This window comes from Apodemus sylvaticus, chromosome 7 (assembly GCF_947179515.1).
Source record: "Apodemus sylvaticus chromosome 7, mApoSyl1.1, whole genome shotgun sequence".
Lineage (NCBI taxonomy): Eukaryota > Metazoa > Chordata > Mammalia > Rodentia > Muridae > Apodemus > Apodemus sylvaticus.
Genome location: NC_067478.1, coordinates 44682687 through 44701750, shown reverse-complemented (window position 1 = coordinate 44701750; position 19064 = coordinate 44682687). Strand labels below are relative to the sequence as shown.

General features: G+C 42.5%; 1 protein-coding gene across 1 annotated transcript in view; it reads left to right on the top strand.

Annotated features, from left to right (window-relative positions):
• Bckdhb (branched chain keto acid dehydrogenase E1 subunit beta) overlaps positions 1–19064 on the top strand; it is a 188072-nt gene that overhangs the window by 69843 nt on the left and 99165 nt on the right. The window contains exons 7-8 of the mRNA XM_052187725.1: positions 2872–2969; positions 5141–5251. Of these exons, the coding sequence (XP_052043685.1) occupies positions 2872–2969; positions 5141–5251 (209 nt within the window). The remainder of the gene's footprint in view (positions 1–2871; positions 2970–5140; positions 5252–19064) is intronic.

Here is a 19064-nt window from a genome sequence, read left to right as displayed (position 1 = left end):
CATGCCAACCACCTCTGTCTCCAAGACTTCCCCTACTTGGGCCATACTTGGTGAGATCTCTTTAATTTCCATAAGTGGGCTGTTGCCTCCTCTTAGACTCCCAGAGTGGCTGGTGATAGGTTGTCGATATAATGTTTTTATTTTTTGGCTAATACTAATAGTATCTTTTATCTTTATAATTCCCAAAGAAGGTTTCATTTTTCAATAGTATGAGTGACTTCTTCAGTGTTTTTTTCATTTATTTATTTATTTTATTTTTTTATCCAGTGTCTTTATTTGAGGCTTAGATATATTAGATGCTTAGTCATTGTTAACTGACTATATTATGCATAGTGTATCTATTATTATGTATTTTGTTTCTTACAAAAATCTGTTTAAGATGGCTTATTAGAAGAAAATTGGAGAAACAGTAAGGGAAATGAAATGAGCTATTTGGAAATAAAATGAACGTATTCATGCTGTGAGTCTATAAGTGAACATGGGCTAGGCGTGCATGTTCTCATGTGTAAGAGAGGTTTACAGTATCTGTTTATGAAATCTGTCAAGCCCAATAATTGTGCCCTCTGTTAGGCTTCATGACGACCTCTTGGTCTCTCAGTTGTGCTGCCCACCATCGCTGTGGAGCTGGTGCTGAGGATTTCTCTGCACGGCTCATTAGGATGCGTATGCCATCAGCATGAGGGAGAGGGGAATGGATATAGGTGGTGTGTGTGCTCTGAGCCAGCGCATGTGATGCCAGAGTCCCGACTCCTGCTGCCTGCTCTTTTTCAGAAAGCACATAGCACGTAGGAATGCATGCTTACAAATTTGAAATAACCTTCTGGAATATGTTATCATTTAAACTAATATGACCACAGAGTACCTGTGGATTTTCACTGGCTCGTCTGTCTGTCTGGTTTGGCTCATTTACAGATGAGCATGTTCAAGTGCTTACGTTTAAACTGATGCAAAGCTGTGAAGAACTCTGAAGAGATCTGCGTCATTCAGCATAGCTCCAGGGACTGACCTGACTGGGATGGTGAGAGAATGAAGCGTGGGCTTACATAGACAAGACATACGAGAAGACTGGGATCTGGTAGTTTGGGCTCTTGAATGGAGAAACTGCAGCATCCTGAAGCTCATCCTGTTTAGTATACACTGTTGAACAGGGTTTTTGTGTATAGCTGAATAAGGAGTCCAATTTATCTAATTTTGGTAGGATTAGTAGATTATACACGGGAATAATCTTCAAGCTGTAAACATGGTGGCAGGGGTTAGAAAATAGAAAGTGGACATTTTCTGGACACACTGTGAGCAGTCACACTTGGACTAGTGGAAGGCTTTGCCATCCCTTTGAGACATACCTGGCCGGGGTGGGGGGGTAGGGGGGAAAATGGCACGCTTGTGTGCTGAGACATTGGTTCTCAATGTTTACCCCAGACTTCACTTGCCCCCTACAGAGGGTTTATGGCTCCCAATTTGGTCTTAATATGCCTTTCCCTGAGTCCCATATTTTGTATGATGTAAAAGAGAGAGAGAGAGAGAGAGAGAGAGAGAGAGAGAGAGAGAGAGAGAGAGAGAGAGAGAGAGAATGAGAGAGAGAGAATGAGAGAGAGAGACAATGAGAGAGAGAGAGAGAGAGAGAGAGAGAGAGAGAGAGAGAGAATAAAGCATTGTGTGCCACGCTGTTCCTTAATTGCTGAAATAATGAGGCCTTATTGTACTGGGTAATTTATTTAAGACAACAAGGCAGTCATTGCTGGCAATTTCTCAACGAAGATGTGCCAAGATGCCAAGCCGTCGTGCCAGTGCGCCAGCCTTGGAGTCCTCATTCCAGGGATTTGCTATTCACCAGCTGACAATTGATTTACGAGATGGGAAGACAGGGTTCTTGCATGTCCCTCCCTGGTTCACAGGCAGACTAGAATGTGTGCTGGTTTCCTGTCCCTTCTGCTGGCCTGTGATCTTGCTGCTAGAGCTTGAAGTAACGGCAGAGGGCCAGGGTGCTATCTTTGGCCAGGTATCCTTGGTTTGGTCCAGACTTTCATAATGGTTAACAGACTCAGAGAATTTAGTCCCCTGGTCAAATGTGTCTGTCTGTCTGTCCATTTTCCATCTGTTGGTCACTTCTGGGTGATATTTTTTCATCGATGCAAAGTACGAAAATGAAATACAATAAACGTAATTCTACTATGTGTTTCCTCTGTGTTTCAAATGGTCACACATTTCCTGCTTGAAAGAAAACTGGTCTGAGGACTGTACTTGAACAGCGACATAGGCTTTTAGGAAATTTGTTAATAATTTTTGAGCTTCCTTTAAAACTAACTTATAAATGATTTTGTTTGGACATGACACTGTGTGTTCGTGGAGCAGGAGGGCAACATTGTCTAGTGGCTTTTCTTCTTCCCCCTTCCTTTATGTGCGTTCATGGAATTGAACTCAGGTCGTCCAGCTTGTGCCGCAAGAACTTTCACGTGCTGAACCATTTCACTGGACCTAAATGTATAGACATTATAACAATAACAGTTTTAAATTTGTGCAGTGCAGAGAATTCCACCCACCACAGTCCTTTTCCCTCGTTCATCGTCACGCCTCAACTCTCACTGTCTACTCTCAGTCTTATGCTTTGCCAGTTCTGATGAGTTAGGTTGGACGATGCACCATTAAGATTTATTGTGGTCTTTCATGTTTCAGGATAGATGATATATTTCAAATGCTGCATATATTTATCTGGGCTGTGATGTCATGGAGCTATATAATAAAATTTATATTTTTACATGAAGCTTTCAACAACGGGACCCTGTCATAGCGAGATGTCTTATATTCTTTAAGACACAAGTGTCACTTTGGGAACATTAATTAACTTTTGTTTTTCTCTCATTATGTATTTAGTGGAACAGGTCCCAGTAGAACCCTACAAGATCCCCTTGTCTCAGGCTGAAGTCATCCAGGAGGGCAGCGATGTGACTCTGGTTGCCTGGGGTACTCAGGTCAGTAATGCTGACTGCCTGCTGAGTCCACACTGCCCTGAGAAACTCTTGTTTGTCATTCTGGTGTGTGCTTCATGTCTCAGATAGTCTCTTTGTGCTAATGCTATCCATCCTCATCTCCAACTTTATTAAGGTGTAACTGACAGATAAGAATAATTTGAGGTGGATAGCATGACGATTTCTCATATGTACATATGGTTAAATGATGACTCCTATCAAGTTAATCGATAGTTTATTACTGCAGTGCACATGTGCATCTGTGTGCAGACTGAGGAGACTGCTCTACTCTATATGATCTACTCTGAACCCATTTTAATTAAGCAATCCAACTTCTTTTTAAAAGAGAGCTTTATTTATTTATTTTTATTTTTGATTAATTTCTGCTTTGAAACTTTCATTCACACACACACACACACACACACACACACACACACACACACACACACACGCTCTGATTACTTTCACTTCTTAACCCTCTTTCTTCTCTCTTTCATCTTTATCACAGCCTCTCCTTTATGCGCCTCAGTGTTGTTCCTAGATTTCTGACTTTTGTGACCCAGTTAATTTAACCACAGGGATCGCTGTGTGAGTGATCGATTGGAACTATCCATTGGAGCCTAGTTTGCGTTACAATTCCCAACTGAAGGCAGTGATTCCTCCTCCTTATCAATTTGTCAGTAGTAAATGTTTCCACAGTGTGATGTGGCAGCCCTAATCTCTTCCTCTGTTCATGTCCGGCCATTGATAGGCCGATTCTTGTGAGGAGCAAGGGAAGCCATCCTTAGCTGTTCTAAATTCTAGGTTTCGATGTGTCTTGCGAGGAAGATGGTGTTTTTACAGCTCCTCTGCCAGCTTCCAGTTCTTTCTGACCCCTCTTCTACATTGGCCCTGAGCCTCAGGTGGAAAGTCTTACTTAAGGCTGAGGACTTATCGAGTACTTATCTTCTGCACCTTGTTCAGCCATGGTTGCCTTTAAACAGAGTCTTAATGATGTTCAGGTCAGGCCATGAACTTGCTAAGCAGCTGATGGTGCAATTGGACTTCTGTTCCTCCTGACTGCACCTCCCAAGTGCTGGGATTACAGGCTTGCTGCTGTGCCCAGCTTACAAGCAACACAATTTTATTAACTTGTTCTCTATGCTGCACTTTCCTTCCTTGGCATTTTCTCATTTTGTGACCGGAGGTACCTGTTCAGTCATACTGAGATATTAAATGGGTACACACAGCCGTGCCCATTAAGAATGCCTTTGTTTCCAATCGATCACTATTGCATATATGTGTTACATGTTGCACTGAGATCTTTCTCATCCTATCTTTTGCTCTCTCTCATGAGTGCTTTGCTGGCCTCATGGACTACCTCTGTTATCTTGTGACAGAATTCGGTGTCTTAAGCTACCTTTCTCTTTCCTAGTGATAGTTTCATTGGATTTGCCTCAGCTGTAGCAGCAGGGCTTGGTGTTGTAGTTCTCCACTCTGTCTGTGTGTCTGTCTGTCTGTCTGTCTGTCTGTCTCTGATCTGGCTGGCAGCCATTATGTATGATGCTAAGGATTGAATCCAGGTTATCTGAAAGAGCAGCAGGTTCTCTTACTCACTGAGTCATCTCTCTGGTGCCTTTCCTAGTTGTTAAACCCAGTAGCTATTTCTTATTTGAGTGTGAGTACTTTCTACTCTGTCTATGAAACCTTTTGGGATTACTGACTTTCTCCCCCTTTTTAGTTTCTTTATCTGTTTCATGTTTAGAACTATTATTCTGATTCCCCCTTTCTTTAAATGTTATTGGTGTGTGGGATCTCTCTCTCTCTCTCTCTCTCTCTCTCTCTCTCTCTCTCTTTCTCTCTCTCTCTCTCTCTCTCTCTCTCTCTCTCTCTCTCTCTCTCTCTCTCTCTCTCTCTCTCTCTCTGCTCATCCTGCCTTTGCCTCTGCCCCTGTTTGCCTTCTGAGCTTTTGGAATGAATAGTTCTCTTTTTCTCCTGGCATTTTTTTTCTAATTGCTGTCTAGACTTTTGTCCTTGATACTTTTCTGTGGCTTGGTGGTCAACACTAATGAATTCTCCCTGCAGATCATTTCTCCCCCTGCAGACAGTATCCTTACGAATGATGCTGACATTCAGCTGGTCTTTAAGCTCCAAGCTGGTCCAGTCATTCTCTCTGTATTTTCCCTCATTTTCAGGTTCATGTCATCCGGGAGGTGGCTTCCATGGCCCACGAAAAGCTTGGAGTGTCGTGTGAAGTCATCGATCTGCGGACGATTGTGCCTTGGGATGTGGATACAGTTTGCAAGGTATAAATCTATAACGGATGCATCACTGTTTCCCTAAAGCCTTCTGTCAACTTTTTTTGGATACTTGAAAAGAACTATTTTGAAATTGTGAGTTGCATGAGCGTTTTCCACTGATTTAAAGTTTTAAATCTGTGATGTGAATGGTATCGGTGCTGTAGCTTGATGTTCAAACAAACAGATCCCTTTAGACTGTCTTTGTCCTCCCATGGTGTTCTCTGTTTAAAATAGCCCAATGTTGGCCTTGCAGGAAACTCACATTGACTTCTGTGGGAAGCAGTGGCATAAAGAGAGTGTCAGGACCACTGAAGTCACCGTGCAGCTGACTTCTCACTGGTTAGGTTCAGCAAGCTTGGCTTGAGTTAGTGAGTTAAAGGGTTTGGCTCCACTTTTGAAAGTCTTTTTCTCTATAATCAACCACATTTATTATTTAGGAAATTACCCTAGTTATATCATATTGTTCCTGTGGCTCACAAACTGAATGTTATGTTGTGAGATTCTGGCTACTCTGAATTATAGTTTCGGTCCTGATATTTAGGTTAGATTGCTGATGCCCTTATTACTAAGTAAAACTGTGTAGTTGTCTTTGAAGAATAGAGCTGAGTTTATAACCGGTATCTTACGCATTGACTTCTGAGTAGTTTATAGAGTGCCAGTTCTTACATCAGCGCTCAAGGGAAAGCCAGATCCTCTGTTTTGTGATGATCTCATCTACTAAAGTCTAAATAGTAATTACAGGTACTTCTCTCTCTCTTTTTCTTGTATTTGTTGCTATAGCAAATAAACCCTAAGATTTAGAGTATTTTATGATTACTATTTTTAAATTTTAAAAATATTTTTAGTTCTTTTGAGAATTTCAGGTATTGTCTTTTGATCCTACTCACCCCCTCAACTCCTCCTAGAGTCATTCCCTTTCTGTCCCAACCCAGCCTGGCTCCTCCCTTTGTAATTGCTTTCTAAAATATTTTATTATAATATAATTACATCATATTCCATCTCTCATTCTTTTCTCCAAATCTTCCTTTATAACTCTCCTGTCTTTCAAATTTATGGCCTATTTTTCATCAATTATTTCTGCATACAAATACATATGTATATCCATATATAGTCCTAAAAAATATAAATACAACCTCCTCAGTCTGTATAATGGACTTGAATGTATATATGTTTCAATTGGTATGCTCTTCCCTGAGAAGATTATTTCTCCTGCTCTTGTCATTCCTTAGTTGCCTGAACTTGTTCCTCTTGGGCTGAGGCCTCTTGCCCTTCCCACCAGTCCTCATTCGGATGCCTCTTGTCCTTTGCGGCTCACTTTTGGTCATTTGCCCTGTCATGTTGGTGGGATTTTATAGGTGTAGCTTCTGACATTAATTGAGAGACAGTCTCGCAATCAACTCCCCGTTCTTCTGGCTTTTACCCTCTCTCTGTACACACCTCTACAACGCTCCCTGAGTCTAAGGCGTGGGAGCTGTTTTTGTAGCTGCATTTATCGGGACTCCATAACTCTGTTTTGGTTGGCTGTGGCTTTCTGCTGTGCTCTCCAACTGATGCAAAGAGAAACTTTCTTCATAATGGGTAAGGACTTCCATGTATCTCTATGTGTAAGAACAGATATTTATAACATATTTAGGGATTATCCTGGCTTAGGAAAGTCGTGGTTGTAAGTTCTCCTCCCAGACCCATGACTTCAATAGTCCTGGGTAGTTAGCTTGGTTTCTAGTACCAGGCCTGACTTTCTTCTTGTTGAGCGGGCCTTAAGTCCAGCTAGAGTTGCTGTTGGTTATTGCCAAGATGTGTGAGCCTGTCCTGCACCCTGAGGCTTATACTGCAGCATAAACCCTAACTCTGTTGTTGTAGCCTGTTGTTGTGGTTCATGGGCATCGTAACTGTTGACTGTAGGTTGCTTCCCTCTGTTGGAAGATGGCGTGGTGCCTCCTGGTATCATGAAAGCTAATCTTCATAGAGGTGGCATCATTTCTAACTCAGGGACCTCTGGACCCTGTTTCTGAAGTTGATGGGGTCTTCAGCAATAGAGACTTATCTTCCACCTCTGTGGGGGCCACTAAGGGCAATAGGAATACTCTGTGATGCTTTAAGAGTCTCTTGGACAACCTGACCAATGACTCAAAAGAGGGCTTCTCGTGTCTGGTCCTGGGCTTTGTTGTCAGAGGGTTTTTGGATCTTGGAAGGAGTGTTGTCAGCACAGATGAGAAATTTCATTTAAACTACATGTATATTTATATATAGACTTATCTGTGTTACAGTTTATTTTATTTTGTGTTTTTAGGTTGTTAATAAGATGATTCCGTGTGATTTTTTTTCTGGCTCCATTTCTCTTATGAAGCACTCACAGGGAAGACACGTGGGCATAGGCTTTTCTTACAGATGGTTAGTGGGAATGAACTCAGTGCCTAACACAGATAATGACAATGAAGCTTTTCTAATTCCTTATTTATTAATTCTAAGCAATTTTTGTTTTTAATAGAAATTTTATCCAGAATTTATTCATAAAACTGTTAGGATTATTTAATCTGTTTATACTTATTTAATTGCTTCTATGTGAGTTTACATCCATCATCTTCTGTCTGTTTTATATGCACCCCAGCTGTTTTTGTACATACTTCATTCATTCTTTTGGGATGACCAGCTATTTGTAATTTACAGTTTTTACTAGCTTGCTAGATCTTCAGTTTTATTATTATTTCACTCACTACACTAGAGATTATAACACACACCCCTGCTTATTGTCACAAACATGTTATAGTTCACTTATATAATCTCAAAGGTAGATAGTAGAGTTCGTCTCATAAATTAATACTTTTCCTTAATCATAAAGGTTTATTTGATGCACTCTGGTGCTGTGATTGGATTCCCTGGGCAACATTCAGAACTCTGCTGTGCAGACCAGAGGATACACACTCCTACACGTACATATACTCACATACATGCACACACACTAAAAATATGACTACATTTTGGTATCTATAAACTTCATAAAGAAGAGGAAAAGCTTAACTTGAATTAAGCAAAACAAAACAAAAAACAAAGCTTTTATTTTTAGTATGCTTCTACTGTGGTTGTAGGGCCATCTTTTTTCAGATCATTTCTAGGATCCTGAGTCTTTGTCTCAGAGGGTAAGAAGAACACTCGCTGTTCTTGCAGAAGACCCAAGTTTGCTTTCCAGCACCCACATGGTCTCTCGAAAACTGCCTGTAGCTCCAATTACAGGAGATTGTACTCTCTCTTCTGGCCTCTGTGGATACCAGGCACACATGTAGCACAAATACATACATTTATAATACATACCACACACACACACACACACACACACACACAATCATTTCTAATTTCCCCGGGGGGGGGGGAGGGGAAGGGGAAGGCTTAGTGTCAAAACATTCCCTTTGGTATCATGAAAGGAAAGCAAGAATTATACCAAGATAGGCACTGAAGAGAGTCATAAAGAGACCGAAGTCATTCAGGAATGCCAAGCTGGCTACACTGTCAAACTGGAGGGCCATCAACCAGAGAGTCAGCAGGATAAAAATAATCCAACCCAGAACCAAGATAATGAGGCTGACAAGCCAGAGGCCTCGTTTGGCAGACAACTCTGGTCTTGTCTTTCATCTTCCTGAGGCAAATTCAGCTTTCAGGGACTCAACAATCTAGGATGCAACTAGTGCATCTGATAAAGGCAGGAAAAACCGAATTGATAGACATATCCTTTCTTTACAGGAATTGATAGATAATTCTCCTTTCTTCCTCTGGCTGTCTCTTTGATCTCATGATACTAATTTGGTATGTTATTATATTTGTGTTTTGCCCTAAGGTGCTACAAATCGTTTTTGAATGTAGATGACATAGATACAGTTAAATAAAATTCTAAAAATAATTTACCCAGTTATATATCAAAACACAGAACACTTTCCTGGTCACATCAGGACCGTACCTTGTATCTCCAAGCTGAAATACTGTCCACACTGAAAATACAATTGGGTAAGACATCATTGCAAATAAGGGTAGCTGTGTTTTAACTAGGTTTTGACCAGCTGTACAAGGATCTAAGATACAGCTATACAAGGATCTAAGATACTAAGTACTTGTGACCAAGTCAAGTGTTTTACTGATGTTGACTGGGTCCGCAAAAGTTCTTACTAGACTCAGATCTGCTAAAGTACAACATAATTTTCTTCTACCTTAGAAGGGGAGGAGGACCTTACCCCACGCTTTTATAGCAGTATATCTACAGATTGTTTTCATGTGACTTGCCTAAGAAGTATCTGTAAAGGTTGCGAGAATGCCAGCTTTGGGAGAACTAACTATTATTCTGCTACATGGACATAGTGACTTATTATTTTTACCCATAGATTGGTGCATTTCTCAACCCTCATAGAGAAGTTTTAATTTATGGTAGAAAACAATTAATACAGAGAGCCATCATTAGCCAGGATTCAGAGAATAAGAGAAAACAGGGTGCTTAGCACTAATTAATATATATCTCTATATATTATATGTATGTTTATATATATTTATATACTCCTTGCCCCCCACCCCCCAACTGCTGGCAGTTGTAAGAGGCTGGGAGCAAGAGGGAGAGTAGGTTTTCTCCAACAGTGTGGCTCCTGGTAAGTCGACTGTACTCCAGTGGAAGGCCACACATTAAGAATTTTTGGCAGCACAGACTGGTCCTGATGAGTTTTAAAAATACCTTTCTGTGCTTAGTTTTTAGGTTTTGCTTTTTAATTCTAATTTTCATGTTGACTTCACCGTGTGTTTTTGCCTATATAGGCTTGAGATCCCAATGGTCACACTTTGTACCTGGGACATGTGCATTGGTCAAAGAAGACTGACTGGTCTATGGCATCTTCTAATAAATCAGAAGCCCATGTTTTACCATTCAGACCTCGTTCTATCAAGCTGTCCTTTGCCATTTCTCCTCTCATTTCCTAGTCTGCACTGCAGGTGTGCCACTGTCAATGGGATTTATAGCTAGAGCACATCCTAGTAGTTGGTTCCCTTTCAAAGACCTGCCTTCCTGTGCCCGAGCTGATTGGTTTCCATTCTTCATAAGTGCCCCTGTGTGTTGAATCAGTGCTTTTCTCTTTGGAGAACTTTCTAGTACAGGATAGTGTCACAGCTTCCTTTGCTTCTCCTACCCCCCAACCCAAAGCAATGTGTACTGGCTGGTTTTCTGTGTTAACTTGACACAGGCTAGAGTTATCACAGAGAATGGAGCCTCAGTTGAGGAAATGCCTCCATGCCATCTAAATGTAAGGCATTTGCTCGATTAGTGATCAGTGGGGGAGAGCCCAGCCCATTGTGGGTGGTACCATCCTTGGGCTGGTGGATCTGGGTTCTATACGAAGGCAGGCTGAGCAAGTCAGCAGAAGAAAGCCAGTAAGCAGCACCCTCCGTGGCCTCTGCATCAGCTCCTGTCTCTGGGTTGCAGTCCTGCTTGAGTTCCTGTCCTGACTTCCTCCAATGATATATTGTGAGCTGGAAGTGGAACCCAAATAAACCCTTTCCTCCCCAACTTGCTTTTTGGTCATGCTGTTTTGTTGTAGTAATAGAAACCTTGTCTAAGACACAGTGTTTTATTTTTCTTATGGTTTAAAAAAAATGAACAAAATCACAAAAGAATATAGATTTAATTTTTCCCATTCTGCCTTCTTTTCTTTAGCATCTTCTCTCACCCTCTCCATTTTGTTAAGCATCAGTTATATGGCTGACTCTGGTTGTCCACACATGGGAGTAGTTGTTCTGTGGCTTCAGGTCAGGGGCACCCATCGCTGTGTGTGTTTTGGAGCTGGGTGATCATCGGAGATAAGCAATGTGAAGTAATTCATTTGTGGCATAGAGCATGACTTAAATCATTTGTCCCTGGTTTAGTAATGTTCTTTCCCTCATTTCTAGACAGCGATTTCTTTTCTTTTCATAAAATACTCTACTGGGATACTGTATTTAGGCAGTCCTAAAGGCCAGGCAGGTGATAGCTGGCAGGGTGGGTTAGGGACAGAAGGGTTTGGGAGCAGAGAGATCTCAGTAAGAAAAAGGGAGGCTGCAGGTAGGACCAAGATGGCCTAGCCCTCCCATTTGTACCTGGGTTGATGAGTGCATTTTGATAGAGGAAAACCTACGTTTTTGAAGGCTTATCAACTTAACCCTAACTTTGCAACCTTTGAAAACATCATTTTCATTGGGCTGGTTTCGATCACCTTTGATGCCATTTTTAAAAATTAAGGTTGCCGCCATGAGCTGAGTAGTCATTAAATTTTGGAGCTTTGAGCCTCATGGCTACACTGTGTATCCATGGGAACCTGAGTGCTTCCCTCCCCAGAGTTCCTGGTGAACAAGCACTGCTCATTGGTTCATATGCATTTAAAAGAATTTGGTCTTTTGGACTTAATTGAGTAATTCAGTGACTGTAAGCTACATGTTTTGCTTGGGGCTATGTGTGCACCACCGAGGGAATAAGGTAGAGAATGGGAGAGAGTGGGGGCAGAGAAAGAGTAAATGTTAGAGAGGTTATAGAGAGAAAAGAGGGCAAAGATGGTAGCATTGAGAATGACTATGGTCACTGAATCTTCATGAGGTGGGTGGGGTGGTTAGTAACTGACCGTAGCCACTAGAGGCCTCTCTTAGGCAGGGTTTTAGGGTGGAGATCATTACGTTTCCATAGTGGTGTCTGGCTTTGTCATTGCAAGTTACTTATATTTTATATTACAGTTCTGAATAAATATTCTGTCACTAGGTGTATTCTAGGGTATGTGTTATGCTGTACCCTAAGTGGTTTATTTATTTGTATATTAGTGTATGGACGCTCAATTAGATTGAACTCAGCTACTCAGGAATCTCGTCTCTGAAAGTAAAAGTTGTAGTCAAAGAGTTACTGGGTGAAATAATGTGTCTTCAGCAACACAAAGGTATTTAGTTTTACAGTTATTATTGATTTAAAGTGTTCTGTTTAACTTTTAAGTGGTTTATTCTTCTCATTATCTACCTCAAGGAAAGGCATTTTAAACTGTTGAAAAATTGTTTTTTAATATTAAAAGCTTTTGTGGAAGTGAATATGGAAAAGGTAATTGAATAAATAATTTTAGACTTAACTGTCTGGAAGAAATTTATGTTTTTCATTAGGAGCTGGGAGACTGAGTCTCATGTATTTGTAGTTGGTTGTGATGTAGTTTGACTTTACAGAGAGGTTGATCAGGGCTGCCCATCCCTGTCTGACAGCAGTATTTTCAGGTCCAGAACAGGAAAGTGATGGTAGACTGGGCCTTACCTGTCAGGTTATCTTTCCTGTGTTGTTTGCTTGTTTCTGTCTTGGTTGTGTCCAGTCAGTTGAGGTACCAATGGGAGTCTCAACAGGGAAGGGTTCACCTTCTTGTCTGCTGTCTTGAAGTATGGGTGCTTCACTCAGTGCTATACTGTGACCCCGTGGCCAGCTAGGTATTCTTAGGTCCCTAGGTTGAACTAGCTATGAATAGTGTCTAAAACTATATTCTTTGTTTGTTTATTTATTTATCTAGTGTGTGCATGTATATGAGAGCATGTCTGGGAGTGCATAAGAGGATGATTTGTGGTGGGTACCAGGAGTTGAACTCAGGCCAGTAGGCTTGACTGCAAGTGACTTTATGCGGAGCCATCCTACTCCATGAAGAGTACGGTATAGTAGGTGCTCCTTATATAGTTACCAACGATCTCATTGAGTTTTAAAATAGCCTGTGGTATTTGATCTTTCAATGAAAAAAAGAGTACATGAACTTATACTTTCTGTAGGGAGTCAAAGGACTGGGGATGCCAGTCCTGCCACTTGTTTTACTTTTGGTCTGGGTTTAGAGGTGTTTGAGATAACACCTCTAGGCTTCAACCTAATTTTGTGTAATATATTCTGTATCATAGGACGTAGCAGCCCCATTCCCAGTGAGAGATATATGGAAGTGGTCAAAAGTCCGCACACCTTATGGAAATCCTCTTGGTTATTCTCAGCGGTTCTAAGTTGACACCAGGGTCTGTTTTACAGGGAGGAAATTGAGTTTGGAGGCGGCGGGATGCGAGGTGGGAAGGGATGCCGATGGCCAGGAAGGACCAGCTGCGGCTCTGGCAGCTGGATTTTGCCTCTAGCCCTCGAGTTTCTCACCCAGCTCACGGCTTCCCAAGCAGAGAGTGAGCAGATGTTTGACATAGTTTTGAGATGCGATGAAATGAGTGATTTGTGATGATTTGTTTGTGTGCACCTGGAACGTATAGCAGCCATTGGCAGTAGAAGTAGATCACCGGAGAGTGTGGAGCTTTTCCTTGGTGTCTGTGTTATTGGACTCCTTCCCCTATTTAACCATTGCGGTTATGGTGTGTTTGGTGGGAATTATCATTAACTGTTTTAGGGAGAAGGAAATTGAGTCTCAGGAAGTCGGAACCTCTGAGTCACTCAGCTAGGAAGCGGCTCCCTTGTAATCCATCCCCGGGCCTGATCCCCTCCTAGAGAACAGATGCCTCATGTCAGGATACCTTTACAATGAAAGTATTTTATGCTCTGAAAGTTATCACTTGAGAGTTTTACAGATGTTGCTGAGTTTCAGCTTAGACCATGTTTTATAAGATGCCTAGGCATTTCTCCCATATGTACATACTTGCATTCTTCTAAAATACATGACAGAAATACTGTATCTGCTCAGTTAACTCAAGCTAACATATTCCTTTTATTTGGTTTATTTTATCTTTTTACAGGGCCCAGAGAGAGAAAAATTATACAACTCCTTTTTTTTCCCCGTTTCTAATCTTCTTTAATGTATTTTGCAAGTCCTCGTTTACATATTTAAATTATGTGAATTTGACTCAAGAGTTTTTCTTTTGCTTTAACTATTTTGTTGTTGCTGTTCTGGAAGGAAAGGGATCCACTACCTCATCTTCTGTGTCTTGGCAAGAAGTCTACCACTTCTTATGATAGTGAAGGGGGGTTCTTAGGAAGAAACCTGTCACTTCATGTGACATTGACAGGAGGGAATTAGCCTATGTTCTTAGGAAGGAATCTACCACTTGATGTCATAGTGATAACTGGTCACCTCCCTTTGTCCTTCATTTAGAATTTTAGGTATACTGCAAGACATCTAGATTAAAAATTTAAAAAAAAAATATAATTATGTTGTGTGTGTGCACGCACATGTGAAATAACATGTTCTGTGGTCAGAGGTCAGCCTTGTGGACTTGGTCCTCTCCGGCATTTATGTGGATTCCAGCACTACCTTGGTTCTCCAGCCTTGCATAGCAAGTGCCTTTTGATGCTGAGGCATCTGATGGGCCTCAGAGAGATCTAAGTGTGTTGAGCGTTCCTTCTTGTCTCTTGGCGGCCGTTTAGCTCACTCTCTTCCATTACACCTGCACTTACACGCACTAAGCAGCACTTAAGCCGCCTCACCTTTTCCTATTACAATCTGACCCTACTTTTTCAGTGTCTAACTGTGATGATTTAGCTTGGATAGTTATGAAACTTTTCTAAAAGGCTTTTTAAAAATTTACTTTTATTTATTTTTTAATTTTTTAAAATTATTTCTCAGATTTCTTCTGTCATCAGGTGACCCTCATCAGGCACAGATATATATATATATGCATATATATATATATATATATATATATATATATATTTTAATTTTTTAAAATTATTTTTCAGATTTCTTCTGTCATCAGGTGACCCTCATCAGGCACAGATATATATATACTTCTCTGCACATAGTCAGCCCTTCTAGGGACATACACTCCTCTGCACATTTGTTCCTCATCATTTCTTTCTGAAACTTGGCTTCTCTTAGTTTATTATTCTTTTATTGCTTTCTAAAATTGTATGTATTCTTGATGATGTATTATGACCTGGTTGGATATTTTTGACAGCTTCACATAAACTAGAGTTATCTAGAAGAGGAACCTCATTTGGGAAAGTATCTCCATCAGACTAGCTCATAGGGATGCCCAGGTTGCTTTTGGTCATGATGTTTCCTCATAGCATCAGAAACTGGACATTACTTAGGACATAATGGCTGGATCAGTATGACTTTGTTTACCTTATTGCTCTTCCGTGTTCCTTTTTTCAGTGTCACTGGGGAAGTGAATAGAAAAATGAAAGTTATACACAAAGCTAGGTTGGGCAGGCCCGATTGTGGCCTGTGGTTATGCAGGGGTAGGATGCACTGGAGTTGGGAGAGCTGTGTAATAATCAGTTCTCAGTCGGAGCTGAGTGGTTTCAAGTGGGCCTGCTGGAGCCAGGCAGCAGGGTGGATGGCAGTGCTGCCGGCACTGAGTCAGCACTCCAGCTATGCTTGGCTTTTTACTTTGCTTCATGGTGTGGCGCAACACTGATGTGCTGGGGCAAACCCTGGTGCCAACATGGATTTGTTAGATTCTGCCCCCTCTGAGTCTCTGAAAAGTGTATTTTAGATGAACACCAGGAAAATGGACTCCTCTGCGAGTCCCGTCATTCCTGTCCTCATGGTGCATAAGGTTTGATGGCCAGAGCATGGATTTATATGTCTTTATCTTGATTGTGCTGGAGATTGGGGCACAGAATTTCCTTTAGATTTTTACCTTTGAAGGCATGTGATTAATAATCAGGGAACTAATACAATTTGGAAAGAATGTAAAGTTTTTCACAGGGACTTGAGCATGCTTATAGAAACACACATGGTCTGTGCCATGTTTTGATTTGTCCAGTTTGAAACTTGTATTTGCCTCCATGGTATATAGTTACCTTTTTGTTGTTGTTGTTGTTGCTATGAGCAGATTTCTCATGGAAACAACCCATTTGTTTGGATCATAGTTTGAAGGGATGCAGCTTGTCATGAGGAGGAAAGTGTGGTGGCCATAGGTCGCTCCATGGCAGTGGAAGCCAGAGGCTGCTTGCTTGTTCACATCTCAGTGGATCAAAAAGCAATGAGAGGGAGCACGGAGAGCAATGAGAGGGAGCACAGAGAGCAATGAGAGGAAACACAGAGAGCAATGGGAGGGAGCACAAAGAGCAATGGGTGGGAGCACAGAGAGCATGGAGAGTGATTGGAGAGAGCACAGAGAACAATGGGAGGGGATACACAGAGAGCGATGGGAGGGGATACACAGAAGGCAATGGGAGGGAGCACAGAGCAAGGGGAGGGAGCACAGAGAGCATGGAGAGTGATTGGAGGGAGCACAGAGAGCAATGGGAGGGAGCACAGAGAGCAATGGGTGGGAGCACAGAGAGCATGGAGAATGATTGGAGGGAACACAGAGAGCAATGGGAGGGGATACACAGAAGGCAATGGGAGGGAGCACAGAGAGCAAGGGGAGGGAGCATAGAGCATGGAGAGTGATTGGAGGGAGCACAGAGAGCAATGGGAGGGACACACAGAGAGCAATGGGAGGGAGCACACAGAGAGCAATGGGAGGGAGCACACAGAGCAATGGGAGGGAGCACACAGAGCAATGGGAGGGAGCACACAGAGCAATGGGAGGGAGCACACAGAGCAATGGGAGGGAGCACAGAGAGCTATGGGAGGTAGCATAGAGAGAGCAATGGGAGGGAGCATAGAGAGAGCAATGGGAGGGAGCACAGAGAGCAGTGGGAGGGAGCACACAGAGAGCAGTGGGAGGGAGCACACAGAGCAGTGGGAGGGAGCACACAGAGCAATGGGAGGGAGCACAGAGAGCAATGGGAGGGAGTACAGAGAGCAATGGGAGGGAGCACAGAGAGCAATGGGAGGGAGCATACAGAGAGCAATGGGAGGGAGCACAGAGAGCAATGGGAGGGAGCATACAGAGAGCAATGGGAGGGAGCACACAGAGAGCAGTGGGAGGGAGCACATAGAGCAATGGGAGGGAACATGGACTGAACTTGCTTTCTGCTTTCATTCAGTCTGGAGCCTGGTTATGGGATAGTGTCTCAAGCCTCTGACCTTTGAAGCAGATCTTCCATTCACTTAATTCGGTCTAGAAAACCACAGCTGCACTGGAAGGTTTGCCTCCATAATGCCCTATCTGTTTCTCAGTCCCGCCAAGCTGAATTGTGACCGTTCCTGCTGACATCACACGGTCTTTCCTGAGCATGTTCTTCTGCTGATTAACTTTTGGTTTTAAATTACTTGTTTCAGACAAGTGCCTTGTATCACTAAATTTCAGAATTGTCCCTTCTCCCCTCACCCCTGCCCTTGCCCTTTGCTCCTTGGGACAGAGTCTTAGTCTGAGGTCTGGGCTAGCCTGGAACTCAGGGCAGTCCTCCTGCCTTGGCTTCCCAAGAGCAAGGATTGCAGGTGTGAGCCACCATGTTGACTCTCAATATCTCTCGGTCTCTCACTATGTCAGAAGATGATGCCAATGCTCTGCTTGGCGCCATCTCTGTCTTCACGTCCTCTTCCTGTTTTCTGCCCACTGTTTGTTTTTGCATTGTGAGGCTGGTACCACTGCATCCTGTTTCCTAATCCCAAGGAATGTCATCTCCTATAGTTTACGCATGGATAGGTTATGGAAGCTGGAGAACCAGTAGCTGCTCTGATACCAGTAGACACCCCGATAATGTAAATGGCCTTCACCATTGAGATGGGCCTTGTGGTGCTTTGAGTGAAAATGGCCCCCACAGGAGGTGTGGACTTATTGGAGGAAGTGTGTCACTGAGGGTGGCTTGGCTTGGAGGTTTCAAGTGCTTAAGCCGACCCCAATGTCACCCCCTCTTCCTGCTGCCTGCCAATCTGGCTGTAGGACTCTGAGCTGCCTCTCTAGCACCATGTCTGCCTGTGTGCTACCATAAACCCCTGAAGTGTAAGACAGCCCCAATTAAATGCTTCCCTCTCTACGAGGTGGTGTGGTTATGGTGTCTCTTCACAGCATTAGAAACACTCACAATGGCCAGTCAATCACATGGCCAGCACTGCACAGAACATGTGAAATGCCTGTTCTTACCAACTGATACTTCAGATGTGGTCATTGCATTCTTTTAGCTTCCTTTAGGTTTTAGGACTGTGTTTGACCACTTTCCCTACCTCACCTTTAAAAAGTCTTTAACAAGCCTTTTAGTTCATCCCTCTTGGAGGTCCAATCTGATTCTTGACTCCTCAAAGCCCCTGTTTTGCTTCTTTAAGCTGCTCTAGAAGAGCCGTGAGAGTCTCCAGCTCGTCTCCTCTGACTGCCCCTGGCCTCCTTCTCCCTCACGTTGCTGGGCCTTTTAGAGAACTGCTCTCTTTTTTTTTTTTTTTTAATTTTTTTTATTCGATATAATTTATTTACATTTCAAATGATTTCCCCTTTTCTAGCCCCCCACTCCCCGAAAGTCCCGTAAGCCCCCTTCTCTTCCCCTGTCCTCCCACCCACCCCTTCCCACTTCCCCGTTCTGGTTTTGTCGAATACTGCTTCACTGAGTCTTTCCAGAACCAGGGGCCACTCCTCCTTTCTTCTTGTATCTCTTTTGATGTGTGGATTATGTTTTGGGTATTCCAGTTTTCTAGGTCAATATCCACTTATTAGTGAGTGCATACCATGATTCACCTTTTGAGTCTGGGTTACCTCACTTAGTATGATGTTCTCTAGCTCCATCCATTTGCCTAAGAATTTCATGAATTCATTGTTTCTAATGGCTGAATAGTACTCCACTGTGTGGATATACCACATTTTTTGCATCCACTCTTCTGTTGAGGGATACCTGGGTTCTTTCCAGCATCTGGCAATTATAAATAGGGCTGCTATGAACATAGTAGAGCATGTATCCTTATTACATGGTGGGGAATCCTCTGGGTATATGCCCAGGAGTGATATAGCAGGATCTTCTGGAAGTGAGGTGCCCAGTTTTCGGAGGAACTGCCAGACTGCT